This window comes from Hyperoodon ampullatus (assembly GCF_949752795.1).
Source record: "Hyperoodon ampullatus genome assembly, chromosome: 1".
NCBI classification, from domain to species: Eukaryota; Metazoa; Chordata; class Mammalia; order Artiodactyla; family Ziphiidae; genus Hyperoodon; species Hyperoodon ampullatus.
This window is the reverse complement of record NC_136914.1, coordinates 203,284,668-203,298,883: the sequence shown is the minus strand read 5'-3', so window position 1 is coordinate 203,298,883 and position 14,216 is coordinate 203,284,668. Positions and strand designations below refer to the sequence as shown.

The 14,216-nt window shown below is 43.1% G+C and overlaps 1 protein-coding gene across 3 annotated transcripts in view; it reads left to right on the top strand.

Annotated features, from left to right (window-relative positions):
* The window catches only part of NT5C2 (5'-nucleotidase, cytosolic II), a gene marked incomplete at its 5' end in the record, with an annotated part of 76,616 nt that extends 70,614 nt beyond the window's left edge, over positions 1 to 6,002 (top strand). For all 3 annotated transcript variants that reach the window (XM_079696312.1, XM_079696311.1, XM_079696310.1), the window contains 7 exons: positions 597 to 704; positions 984 to 1,050; positions 1,763 to 1,933; positions 3,364 to 3,415; positions 3,532 to 3,592; positions 3,740 to 3,916; positions 4,523 to 6,002. In XM_079696312.1, the coding sequence (XP_079552438.1) occupies positions 597 to 704; positions 984 to 1,050; positions 1,763 to 1,933; positions 3,364 to 3,415; positions 3,532 to 3,592; positions 3,740 to 3,916; positions 4,523 to 4,762 (876 nt within the window). In that variant the 3' untranslated portion in view covers positions 4,763 to 6,002. The remainder of the gene's footprint in view (positions 1 to 596; positions 705 to 983; positions 1,051 to 1,762; positions 1,934 to 3,363; positions 3,416 to 3,531; positions 3,593 to 3,739; positions 3,917 to 4,522) is intronic.
* Positions 6,003 to 14,216: the final 8,214 nt, after the last annotated feature.

Here is a 14,216-nt window from a genome sequence, read left to right as displayed (position 1 = left end):
TGTTTTGAGATCACCTAAAAGCAGAGTAATGCACTGCTCTTTGGCTTGACCTTAAAAGGTTAATGCCATGATTCCAGTTCAGGATGGAAGTAATGTTAATGGGCATACCTTCTACATTAGTGCTGATTAGCCTGCCATATAAGCCAAAAACCAGTGTGTACCTGGAACCATCATTCTGAGAACATAACCGATGAAATCTGCTAATAATAGTTCCACGTCAGTTGTATACTTCAGTTCTGATGCTAATCTGCCTCTTACATATTTGTTTTGCAACTCTCCTTAGCCCCTTTGAGCCTCTTATAGCCCATTTTTAGAGTGTGAGCACACTTTCTTTCATACATTATATTGCTTGAAATAAATTAATAAGTAGGTGAAATGATTTAAAATATAGAGGTTAGAGTCATTATTTATATTTTTACTTTGCCTGCTTCCAAAAGGATGTGGCTTATAATAAGCCACAATACGTTTTTAATAAAATAGTGGGATTTTCTGGTTATACTTAGTATTTCTACATTCCTTTCATCTGATTGAGATGAAACATGAGTGCTTTAAGGTTAGGAGTGATGTTTTGGCTTTTGCTGTTTCTCCCTTTTCAGCCTGGGAGCTCCCACCGACCATGGCAGTCCTACTTTGACCTGATCTTGGTGGACGCACGGAAACCACTCTTTTTTGGAGAAGGCACAGTACTGCGTCAGGTGGATACTGTAAGTTGAGAGGAAGGTCTATCTGCGAGCAATTACCCTTTATGTTCCTCCTTTCCCCACTCCTACTCTCCCTAAGGAAACAGGTATTTTTAACTTATTAGCCATATCTCTCTTTTGAAGTTAATCTAAGAGTTTTGGTCTTAATCGATATAGCAGAATAATTCAAATGAATATAATTCAAAAGTGACATTCATTTGGCTGCCTAGCCAAGTAGCATTTTGGGGTGGAGACTGTGATAGAAGGATAAAGCATTACGAAGTCCATATTCTTTTCTCACAGAAAACTGGCAAGCTGAAGATTGGTACCTACACGGGCCCCTTGCAGCATGGCATTGTCTACTCTGGGGGTGAGTCACAGACTTCCCTTTATTTAGTGTAAGTCTTTGCTCAGACCTGAAAGCTTTGGTGTCCTCCTGGCACAGTGCCACATATACTCTTCAGAATTCTAAAGATATCGTCTCCTGATGGTAAACACTTCAATCACCTACTAATACAATAAGAGTCAGGGAGAAAGGTTTTGAGAAGTGGTCAGTATGTCCTAGTGAACCTTTGATTTTCACTAAAAGGATCAGTTTTTTCCAATCCTCCTTTTGCCTATTTGAGGCATTTTCTCAGTGTCTGGAATCATGTCGGGTGGTTCCCAAGGGGTCCTCTAGGGGTTTTTAGGAGCCCCTGTGGACACAGATGTGTATTTTGTTAGAATGAGAAGCAGTGGAACAAAACCAACCTAATGGCAGATCTGTGATGAGAAATGGCAGTGGTCCTTTGAAGGGTTATGTTCCCTAAAGTTGAGACGTGTAGTTTTGTTGCTCTTGCGTTTGGTGATCAAGAGCTCTGGTGAGCACAGTGGAGCTAAAGGCCTTGTCTTAGAGGCACTAAAAAGGTTGATGAAAAAAGACAATGGTGAGTCTTTAAGAAAGGTACGCCCTTTTTTTAGTGTGTTCCTCACATAGTTAAAAGAATAAAATTAATCTGTATTTAATGGTTATGGTACTTGGAACGCTGGTTTTTAATATGGAGACATTTATTGTTTTCTCATTGTTCGTTCCATTGTTTCAGGTTCATCTGATACAATCTGTGATCTGTTGGGAGCCAAGGGCAAAGACATTTTATATATTGGAGATCACATTTTTGGGGACATTTTAAAATCAAAGAAACGGCAAGGGTGGCGAACTTTTTTGGTGATTCCTGAACTTGCACAGGAGCTGCATGTCTGGACTGATAAGAGTTGTAAGGAGCCATTATTCTTACTTTATAAATCTTTGATGTAGCTAGTTTATATCTGAATGGCCAGCTAGGAATCAGTCCTTTTTGATGAACCATTACTTTGTATGCAGGGGGTCAGAGGTGGTCAAAAGATGGGCCCTTCTATTTGGATACCTCCTTCTCATATAGCCAGATATTTCACAGAAGTCCAGAATTTTGAGAGGTTATCTTGTTCAGCCTTCTTCTTGAATCCCTTTAAAGTTTAGAATATTACTGGTCTGAGTTATGTTACAGTAGCAACTGAAAGTGAACTCTGCTTACCTCTGTAGTCCCTTATTTGTTCAACCATGCCTGCTAGTTCCAGTCTCTCTGCTACCAGCTCATATCTGTGATTCTGGGGCATTGATGGCTCTGAGTGCTGATCACCTGGTATTTATTTGCTCTTCTGAGAAGTAGAGAATGAGGCATTCTCTGAACTGAGCTATACTCTGCACTGAATTGAGCTTTGACCCTAGTTATGTAAAGATGTTTGACACACACAAGTTCTCCAGCCAGTCCTAGCTGGCATCACTCACAGTGTGGTGGAAGGTCCTGCCTCTGGAAACTCAGCCTGCCTCAGGTAGTGACCCTGGCTCCACCACTTACTATCTTCAGCCCTCAGGCAGGTTACTGAAACACCCTGTGCCTTAGTATCCTCAAATGTGAAAATGAGGGTAACACCTTCTCTCATAAAGCTGCTGAGACTTATCTGAGGCAATGCCTGCATAGAGGAGATAGAAGTAACAACCCTTCTCAACCTAGGCGACTCGGTTCTCCCAAAGATGGTAGATAAAGAAGATTTGTTACATACAGTGGATACAGATAAAGAAGATTTGTTATATACAGTGGATACATCATGGCTTGATTCTCGTTGGGGAACCCAGGTTGAGAAAGGCTAGTACACACAGAAAGCATGCAACGTATAGTGGCTGTTGCTATTGTTTGTACTTCGTGGTGGGATTTTCTGGCTAGCCTTTCATCTACATTTTCAACTTTCTACCTACAGAATTTTAGAAATCTAGTTGATTTGGTTCTGTTTTCTGGACTTGTGACTCATTCTTTTATCTAAAGATGGAACCGTTAACACTTGCTTTGTTGACACACCTGAGATGGGGTATGAATTGGCACTTTATAAGCTCAGAATCAGCATCCAGTTAGGAAAGTTGTATGTAGTGGGTGGTTTTAAGTAGGAGGAAAGGCAGTTAAAGAGGAAATGCTGGCGTCATCTGCTGCCAGATTCCAAGCAGTGTCAGTGGGTCTTCCCGAAGGTGGGGGAAGGAAGTCATTTTACACACTCACCTATAGCTTTACTTTTCAGTCATATCTGCAGCCTTTTACTTTAGTTTTAGCAACAGTTAAAAACTAGATGATTTTTGATTTACTTAAAACATTTTCCTTTTCCTTCCAAACTTTAGCACTTTTCGAAGAGCTTCAGAGCTTGGATATTTTCTTGGCTGAACTCTACAAGTAAGTTTCCGAACCCTAAAAATTTCTCCCCTAAAAACCATCTACCTCCTCAGGAGTCACTTAGATGTGAGAGACGTCCTTTCTGGAGATTTTCACTGGATTTTTCTTGTCTCCAGGCACCTTGACAGCAGCAGCAATGAGCGCCCAGACATTAGCTCCATCCAGAGACGTATTAAGGTATCCAAGTGGGATTTGGGAGAAAACTTTGAAAATAAACTTTAAGTGATTTCTGTATTTCTGATATTATACAGGGAGTGGCACATAGCCAGTGTTCAGTAAATACTTATGGAATGAGCTGAGCCTTAATCTTGTTCTTTGCTTTAGAAAGTAACTCATGACATGGACATGTGCTACGGGATGATGGGAAGCCTGTTTCGCAGTGGCTCCCGGCAGACCCTCTTTGCCAGTCAGGTGATGCGCTATGCTGATCTCTATGCAGCATCTTTCATTAATCTGCTGTATTACCCGTTCAGCTACCTCTTCAGAGCTGCCCACGTCTTGGTGAGTTATATAGCCTAAGGCTACTATTTGCAGTTAAGATAATGCTGTTAAGGCCAAGATCTGCCACTAGCTATCTGGCCTGGCACAGGGAAGTTTAGATCATTTCTTTCTAATGTGCAAAGCCCATAGCCAGGTTACATGGCTGCACAAAAAGGAGTTTTTGAGAAAGTATGATCAAGATAGAATGTTACAGAGCTTAACTTTACTTTGAAAACTACTTGGTTTAAAAGTTGTTTGAATGGTGAAGACTTTCCTCTATTATTAGTGCTAAATGAGAGAAGTGTAGTTTTAAATTCCTATATTCTAATACTGATCTGTATTTCAAGACTTTTTTGCTGTGAAATAAATAGGAAATAATAATCTCTTCTCTCCCATCTTATCCAGTTTCAGGCTATAGTATATAATGTGGGCACAGTTTTGAGTGGGAGAGAAAAGAGGATAGGCAGCTTTAGGAAGTTCTAGGAAGATACTGCAGTATCTGAATTGGCTTGGCCTCTGGTCCATTATAGGTGCTTCTGTACAGCCATCTAACAAAGGCAGAGGGATTAGGATCTGGGAGACAGCTGTTTTGTTCTACCTGCTTTCTGAACCTCTGACTTGTTGTAGATGCCTCATGAGTCAACAGTGGAACACACACATGTAGATATCAATGAGATGGAGTCCCCCCTTGCAACCCGGAACCGTACATCAGTGGATTTCAAAGATACCGACTACAAACGGCACCAGTTGACACGGTCGATTAGTGAGATTAAGCCCCCCAACCTCTTCCCACTGGCCCCCCAGGAAATTACACACTGTCATGATGAAGATGATGATGAAGAGGAAGAGGAGGAAGAGGAAGAATGAGAAGGAAAAGCAAAACTCTGAGCACCCATTAAACAAGTTCTGGCAGGACTCACAGGAGCAAAGGATGTCCCTGTGGGGGGTCCTAGTGGGGGTGGGGGGGCTCCATCAAAGGTACATCCGGAAAGTTTCTGAAGACTTTAAAATACTCTAATCATAGGGGATACTTGTTTTAGTTTTGTGTGTCTGCACTCTTTGCAGATGGTTCAGAATTGTAATGGAGTCTGTATTGGAGGAAAGTAAGGGTAAAGCTGGGCTGAACTGCATGCAGCTGGCTCCATCGTGGCTTGTGACACTGTTTCCTTGTCTTGTTTCATCATCAGTATGTCATAGTGTATCCAGATACACTAAGGGTGGTGAAGGGTCTCAGAGTGGAGCAAGGAAGACAATGGGAAGAGGTGATCCAAAAAATGTTGTTATGGTACAAATTGTGCTCTTATTCCAAAATCCATCTTTTTCAGTGCATTGCATAAGTATTGTATATCAGTGGAGAAATATATTATTTCCATTATCAAATGTAGTCTTCTGTTAAGGTCAAGGTTCCTTTACAAGCTTTTAAGTGTCCTCAGTGACTCCAGTAAGGCTGCTGTCAGTGGCTTAGCAGAAGTGTTCTCTACTTGCTGTAGGGCTGGTCTGGAATGGACTGCAGCAATTTCATTTTGAGGCAGAAGTCTTCATCCACTTCTACATGTTTTTGATTGATAGCAAAAATGCTTATTATCCAAAAACACAGTCTTTTTCTCATCTGGGATAAATCTATAGAAAGAATTCAGCTGAAAGAGGACAAAGGAGCAAGCCACTCGAAAAGAAGACAACCTCTTTCTTATATTACGCCATAACGGAGTAAAATTCATTAGTGTGGGCCATATAGTGTGGCTTATGCCACCCCATTCCAGCCTTCTGTATCCTCTTGCTATATTTCAAATTCAAGCATAAGAGGGTGGAAAGAGGGCTCTGTAAGCCAGAACCTTTACAAAAACAGGGCACAATCAACGTGGATAAATTCACTTCAGAATCCCAAGTGGAATCACTTCTTGTTGTTCAGAACAAGAATGGATCATCACTGTATACTTTAAGGTATTATAACTGCCTCACCAGAACAGTGAAAGTTGTTAAAACATTTTTCACAGTGGTGTAGACTCTTACTTTAACCTTCATATGTTTCTTCCATTCTTACTGTCATTTGTCAACACAGGAGGGTAGATTAGCTGCTCTAGAATTCAATAAAGTATAATATTTCTAATACTGACTTTGACCCCTTCCTGTAGCACAACTATAGTAACTGCTGGTCTTCAAGTGGGTTTAGGTTTTTTTGTTGTTGTTTTCTTTTAATTAATTTATTTATTATTTTTTTTGGCTGTGTTGGGTCTTTGTTGCTGCACATGGGCTTTCTCTAGTTGTGGTGAGCGGGGGCTACTCTTCGTTGCAGTGCGCAGGCCTCTCACTGAGGTGGCTTCTCTTGTTGTGGAGCACAGGCTCAGTAGTTTTGGCACACGGGCTCAGCAGTTGTGGCTCGCAGACTCTAGAGCGCAGGCTCAGTAGTTGTGGCGCACAGGCTTAGTTGCTCCGCGGCATTGGGGTCTTCTTGGACCAGGGCTCGAACCCGTGACCCCTGCAGTGGCAGGCAGATTCTTAACCTCTGCGCCACCAGGGATGTCCGTGGGTTTAGGTTTGACTTAGTGATATCAATTTGACTTTCTCTTAAAGGAAATATAGTGTAGCATGATTAATGGCTAAATTTATAGCACTTAAATAGGCCTCAGTTTTTTCATGGAAAGTTTTTTGGTACAGGACTACGAGGTGAGGCTTTTTTTTTTTTCCTTTTTTAAAAAATCATTTTATAGGTAGGGAACACAGCTCAGTAACTTAGCCAAGGCCGTATTACATCACCACTTTTCAATGTGTAGGGCTTTACACTGTCACATCAAGACATGTACATTCTGTTATCTGTTAGGAATTTATACTACTTTTAAAGTATTAGGTTAGAAATGCTATTACAGGGCTTTCCCTGGTGATGCAGTGGTTAAGAACCCGCCTGCCAGTGCACGGGTCATGGGTTTGATCCCTGGTCCGGGAAGATCCCACATGCCACGGAGCAACTAAGCTCATGCGCCACAACTACTGAGCCTGCGCTTGCCTAGAGCCCGTGCTCTGCAACAAGAGAAACCACTGCAACGAGAAGCCCGCACACCGCAACGAAGAGTAGCCCTACTCGACGCAACTAGAGAAAGCCCGCGTGCAGCAACAAAGACCCAACGCAGCCAAAATAAATAAATAAATAAAATAGGCTATAGCAATAGCTATATAGGCTATAACAATTAGATATTACTCCTGTTTTAAATTTTAGCAAATGTTTGTGATCACCCCAGCTGTTAATTATTCTCATTCAAGATGGAGATGCTGCCCAGTTTGACACTGTCTTCATTGTTCCCAAAGCCAAATAATATGTGAGTGACTTATTACAACTACATGGGTAACTTAATAGTACCTTTAAATATCTCCCCTGTTAGAGCAAGGCCCAACATGATCACGTTGCTTTAATTTACCACCCCTTTTGTTTTGTTTTAGTCACATAAGACCTTATCTAAGAGTTTCTTTTCAACTAGATGAGTCTCTGGTAGTGGGTCCAAAGATTGAGAAGTGAAAAGCACACACCTGGAATAAGAATTCCACTGCTGGTTACAGCTTTCTTTAGGACCACCAAAATATATTTTAAAGAGCTAGGATTCCATAAGAGTCTAAGACCCAGAGCAGAGCTTTTGCTTCTCTACATATTATTCCTGTTAGAAGAGTGCTGAGAAGTAAGTGGTCCGTGGGCAGGGACTCAGAGCAGCTGTAACTGGACTTGTTAAAACATGAATATGAGTTTCTTTCTGTTGCTAATAATTAAGGAAGAGAAACATAAAATTATAATTTTCCGTTAAAAAAAAAAAAAAACCCTAAGGTGTTTAGACTGAGAGGAAGCTCTCCCAACTCTCTTCAGAACTTCCTTCCTGGGTATTTGGAAAACACCACTTAGTTTCAGACTTTGTGAGGCCCCCAGCACCCTAGTATATCCAGCAGCGGTCAGAGGCACAGCAGACCATAGCCCAGCCTCTGCAAGAGGCCTTGTCCTGTGCATTCCTCTCTACAGAGATGGTCAGGTAAAGCTCAGATGGTGTATTTTAGAAAAGTTACTTAAAGCCAAGAAAGTTTAGTGTTCTGTTCAGACCTTAAGTTTCCTACCATAAGCTCTGTTGAGACCTAAAATAAGAAAACAAGCCCTGCTTTTAGGAAAAGTGGGTCTTAACAGAAAAACTTAGAGCTACAAATCCTTTAGACATGTTAGTATTGTTTTTAAGCAACCACTTTAAAAAGCCACTTGCAGTGACATGTCAGATTTAAAAGTACTTTGTCCATGTTTAGATATTCCTAAATCAGATTTATTTATTTAAGAAATATTTTGTCAGCAACTTTAAAGCCCTGCAGTTTTTCCAAGGCTGCCGAGCATTTAAAAATACTCTGCTTATTCACCACAAATAGCCTGAGACAAACAACTGCATATCTAAGTCTACATTAAGAGTAGGAGCCTTGTCCACATTCCATGTTATGGAAACTATTTAACCTTTCTTTGATGGTGGGAAAAATGGTAACTATGATCTAGCTATTGCCATACACTTAATCCCAGATCCTCAGTTCAGCAGTTTATGTCTCAATACTTAGGTTTCTCATGACATTCTTTCTTGGTGACTAGAGCATAGAGCTATTCTTAAAGTTTTTCCTCAAATGGAACAATTTCAAATGATACACAGCTTTGGGAGGCCCTGAGAATGAAATCTAGACCATGGAGCTACCTGAGCAGCCTTGAAAAAAAGACCGGTGCACAGCCACCAGAGAGCAGGGAGGACGTGCACATGCACAGCAGCCAGGACGCAGAGCCGGTGACTTCCAGGAATCCACGTTGTCCCATCTCACACCTCCACGAACGGAGAAGGGGCACTGCACGCTGTTCTCACAGCTGAGCGTGTAGGAATAGCAGAAAGCAAGTCATCTACGGAGAGAATGCATTGGTTTACAGAATGAACAAGGCAGCTTTTCTGTTTAACCTGGCAATCTCAACCATTTCTCCCCTGGCCTCAGACATGGTGTCTTCATCCCAAGTCCACAACTATCTGACTTGTTCCCACAAAGGTATGCAATAAAATATAAACAATAGTTTAAGTCCCTCTAAAGAGCTTTAACAGAAAAAAGTACTCCCGATTGAACACGCAACACCTCATCTCAAGCTTGTGGACTCTTACTGCAAGTGTAAGTAATCTATTTTCTAATTTAAAATGACAAAAGTTTTTGGTCTGGTCCCTTTATGTTCCTTCCTATAAAATACCTTTGCTCCATTTTATTACTAGAAAAAAGATGGGTTAGACAGGTTGGTTCATGAATCAAATTAGGTACAAATATTCACCCAAATGCCTCTCCCATTGTGCTCGTCCCAAAGCCATGTCTGGCCAGGGCTATAGATGAGGCCTGAAGAGTCTAGGCCAAGATAAACCTCATCATACACACTGGAGCCCAAGCAGCTGAGTGCACGCACAGTCTTCACATGAAAGACAGCAATAGTCCTTCCAAGTCTCACAAGTTCCTGAGATACTTGGCAAGAGGATTTGTCATGCAAACCTTCCCACCACTGAAAAATGTTTATCAAATGTCCAGTCTTTGAGAGAGGGTTTGTACCAAAGGTAATCTTTAACTTGTGGGTATACATATTTTGAAGCAAGTAACTTCATTTTTAGACCCACTGCCCTCAAGTCAATGATGTAGCAGAATTGTGGCAAGGAAGCTGGCTTCATCTAAAATTCCTGCCATGTGTTGGCCTACTGTTTGACTGCTTCACAATCACTCATACCCTAGCAGGAAAAGCACTCTGACAAAGAATTCCTTTAACCGATTCCCCCTTGCATCCTTAGGCCTCACAATCGTCTACCTGGGGAGATGGCATGCCACCAGAATGTCACAGAGAGGCACTATAACCATTGCTTTGTTCTGGGACTTTTTGAAAGAGCAGAGATGTGAGGACCTCAGGGGAAATGATAAAACAGTCATACAAAGAAGCCAAACGTTTATTAGCCATCTCATGTAATTCAACTTTTTGGCTTTAATAAGGAATCACCTCTCTATTAAACTGAATTACCTTCAAAAAGTGTGCTTTCAGAAATCAACTCCAGGCTACAAAAAGGTTCAGTTTGCACCAGTCATTTTCTCTACAAGACCGTCTGATCACTATCTGTGTCGTCAGAAGTGCTGAGTCGAGAAGAGGCGCTGGGGAGCATAATCTGTTAGACGGAATAGAAACCCCAGAGCTTTTATCATGCTACAGCTTAGAAATGAACTGACGTGTGGGCAACCCCATGGATGCAGAGGGAAGGCTTAGGCAAATCTCATCTTCACAATAGGAAAAATCACCTTTATTTCCCTTGGAGAGTTTCCTGATTTGAGCTCAGGACTCATCTAGACAAAGTGAATAGAGCAGGAAAAACTAAGCAAAGCAGCCAACTGGGAGGCGACGTGCTAGAGAGAGAATTCCTTTCCCAGCACTGCTTGCTGCTTTCTGCTCTGCTTCTGACAGGCTCCCAAGAAGATAATACTTCACTGGAATGTAATCTACCTTGTTCCACTTTCGAGAAATTGGGGGTGATGATTGGGGAGGTGGGAGCACTGGTTAGGTCTGGAAGTGTCTCAGCCAGTCTTGTCAGCAGTTCTTCACTAAAATGTCTCCATCCACAGGACTAAGTGCAAGTAAAACAGACCGAGAACATCATGGTTAAAACAATATGGTAGGAAAAACAAGGGACCAGTCATCAAGAGGCTCAATTCTCAGAAGAATGTAAAACAGAGACTAAGAGTGGAGGGAAGAAGGATTCCAAAAGAATGTGGTCTAGGAATAGATCACAGAGGGGCCATGAACCTCGACTGGAAGATCTTCAGAGTCTGGGCACATGAGTGAGGAGGGTAGAAGGAATAGAAGGGACAATGGAAGAGCATGTGGCTTATTAGGGAACGTGGGAGGCCCACTGAATCCTGAAGAGCATCTGACCATGACTCACCACACTCATGCCCAGTGTTTTTAACTTGAGGGTGGACCATCTGTGCCTGCTGCAACCATTCTCCTAGGCTTCCCATCGCAGAGAAGGATCTGCAGAGCCATTTTCATCTTTAAGAGCCAATTGAGAGGCTTGAATGAGGCCTCTGGTCTTGCCTAGGAAAAAACAGCTTAGAGATTTGCCAGCTGAAGTGTGTTATTAGTAACTGCGTGGCAAATGTCTGGGGCAGTTTGAGTGGATTAGCCCAGTATCTTTATCTGAAATGAACTGATGGGGGACAGATGACACTCCTCGAGAAAGAGAACACACCCCTGGCATTGGCTGTACCAGGCTGGAAGTTGGAGGCTCAGTTCTAGCACCCGCTTCCCTTTTAACATAAGACTTGGTGGTGTACATCCAAAGGAAATGCCCTGCTGTGTTGCCATGCCGACCACCAATCCCAGCTTTCCCACCAGGCAGGGGACAGAGGCCAGTGTTGCATAGGTGACAGAGGAAAGAGGGAACACACATTCGCTAGAAGGGTGAACAGAAATCATTTATCTAAACAGAATAATAGAAATGAACAAAAACCTTTTAAAACAATCACAAAATTTACAAATAAATTGATACAAAATAAATAGGAGAGATTGTAAATCTACAACATCATTTGAATTATAAAATGCATTCATTATGACAATCAGCTCATGAAACCTATACATGTCATTTGTGCTTATTTAGGTTTATATACACAGCTCTGGATACTGTGTTCAGAAAACTTCAGTGCTACAAAGCATGAAATGTACACTATGATACAGTCAGTAAAGGCTAAGGAGGATGGAAATCAGACTCAAAGCAGGGTCTTATTTGAGGCGCCAAGGCAGTGTTGGCATTGGGCCTCAAAACCAAGAAAAGGCATATTAGAAGCCCAGGTGGGCAGGCAGCTTCCATGGTCCAGAGAGATGGATTCTGCAATCCAAGGTGGGAATTAGAGACCATCACTGTTGTGGGACCAGGCCACCAACCTGGCTTGGGAGTGTGGGAGTGAGGAAGGAGGCTCTGGCCTCACAGCCACGCTGTACCATTACCCAGAGAATAGACCCAGTCACCAGGAAACCACCTCTAAAGTATTTCACGGAGGTACTTGAGAGGCCCTGCCATGAAGTAAAGACCTGCCTCCATCCTCATCTCAAACACCTGCCATCAGGAATAGAGGTGGGCCCAATAAAAGGGGCCAGGACACTAGGACCAACGTAAGAGCAGCAACCTGTTCAAGACAAAAGCAAAACCGCTCCTTCTCACCCACTTTAAAAGACAACAGAACCCTAGGCTCCATGGATGAGGGGCTCCAGAACAGATCTCATCTTAGTCATAGACGATGTACTAACAGTAGAGGCATATGTACATAATAAATAATAATATAAAATAAAGCATATACATTTGTGGACTTAAAAGGACTCCAGAAACAAGTCAACGGACTGACACACTCCACCTTCACAGTAGACTTTAGACACGGGGAGTAATGAATCAGGAGTGAGGCTGGGGCTCTCTGGGGAACAAGAGTCCTGAGGCCTTACTTTTCTCCCTCTCCCTTCTGCTCTGGGAGCCTGAAACCAGCTGTTTATATCCAAGGGGCCTGGGCCTCCAACAAAAAGGGCAGGCACTCAAGGCCCACCAGGTCCATTTGATAGTTCTCTCCAGGGTGAGTCTGAAGAGGAAGCTGGCCCCAAAAGAAATCACTTCTTGAGTGAATCCATGTTGGTCAGATGTGGGCAAATGCTGGAAGATACCCTGCCAAGTGAGGCAAAACAATACTCCCAGTCATTCTTCCAATTCGTTTATGTTTAATACCCAGTGGGTATGGAAACTTGAAAATGTGCACTCACTCAAGTCTTATATAGTATGTGTTGGATCTGTGTACATATAAACCTCGGCATACAAACTCCTAGAACTTTACCCTCTTGCCACTTAGAACCTTTGTTTCCATGTTGCTTCAAGTACAGCCTGATACTTAAAACAGTTCTTCTGAGATGACATCAGTGGCTCTAGCCTATACAGTGAGAAAGCTTACTTGAGCCGAGCCAACCACAAAGGTCTGAAAAGCAAAGAAGGTCCCCAGCCCAAGACAGTGGGAGGAAAGCTGCTCCAAGCTCTGCAGCTGCTGTGAACTGCCATCTTCCTCCTGTTCTTAGGGCTGACCAGGGGCTCTGGCATCTTCAGGTGGGGCAGAAGGAAAAGCAGCATGTACGCACTCCCTGCAGGAAGGGTGCCCGCACGTGCTGGAGGAGGAAGGCCCACTGCCATAGCCTTGAGCAAGCTTGGTGCGGGTGCCCCGCACATCCGCAAAACGAGGCAAATGAACATCATCCTAGAACCCTCTGAACTCATCTCTCCTATCAGCCCACGCAAATACAAAAGAAACGTGGAAAGATAAAAATTTGCAAATGGCCCTGAGGTATAAAAATCCACTGAGTAGGTTGCTCACTGATCCATTTACATGGGAAAAGTTTCTGAGTCCCCAGATCACTTCCATATTGAACTCTCTAAATCCCTCCTAATTCTGGGCTAACCTGCAACCCACCAAGATGCCCTTGCTGGACAGAAGCACCGCTAGTCCAGAGGCCGGAATAGAACCACACCTGACCCAGGACAAGAGCCTGTGTCCTCAAGGAAGAGAGTGAGCACTGGTGCCTCAGAAGCCTCCACTCCCTGAACTGCCAGCTCAGCCTCCCAGTCTTCAACGCTCTGCAAGAAAAACCGTCTCCGGGATCAAAGCTGAGAGGGGAACAGTTCCTGCTCTCGTGCTAGCAAGGAGCTTGTGTCATGTGACATGCACAAGCCAACCTTCCCTGGTGGCCTCCTGCTTAGAATCCCAGGGAACAAGGTGAGCACCTTCCTGTGCCAGCCCAGGTGAGTCCTCTGCCTGGGCCGGGCCCTGGGGAACACTGGAGGAATCCTGGTCTCCTGGCCCAGGAAAGGCAAAGATGGTCAGATCCCTGGCTGTTTTTTCAGAAGATGACAGCGTTGGGTTTTGCTTTTGTTTTTGACCAGCCAGGACACAGGTTCAGTTGGCCAGGGCCTACTTAGGTCTGCTCCTCAACCTGAGGTAACTTGAGGACAGAAGCTCATGGTCCCTGCTAAGTCCAAATTCCCATTGCTTCATTTCCTAAGGGAAGTGCAATTCTACTTGTATCTAGCACTATTTTCCTAGACTTGGAAAAGCTGGACCTTTAGTTGTGTTGGTACTGGGGATAGCACAAGTAAATATATTCACAGTTAATGTTCCATATTAGTGTGAAGTTTTGCATTCAACATTTGCACAAAAGCTCCTTGAAATATTAGAAAATGGCAAGATGCCATACTCCTCCCACTTGGGGAAGACAACACTGTCAGCATGGGCACTG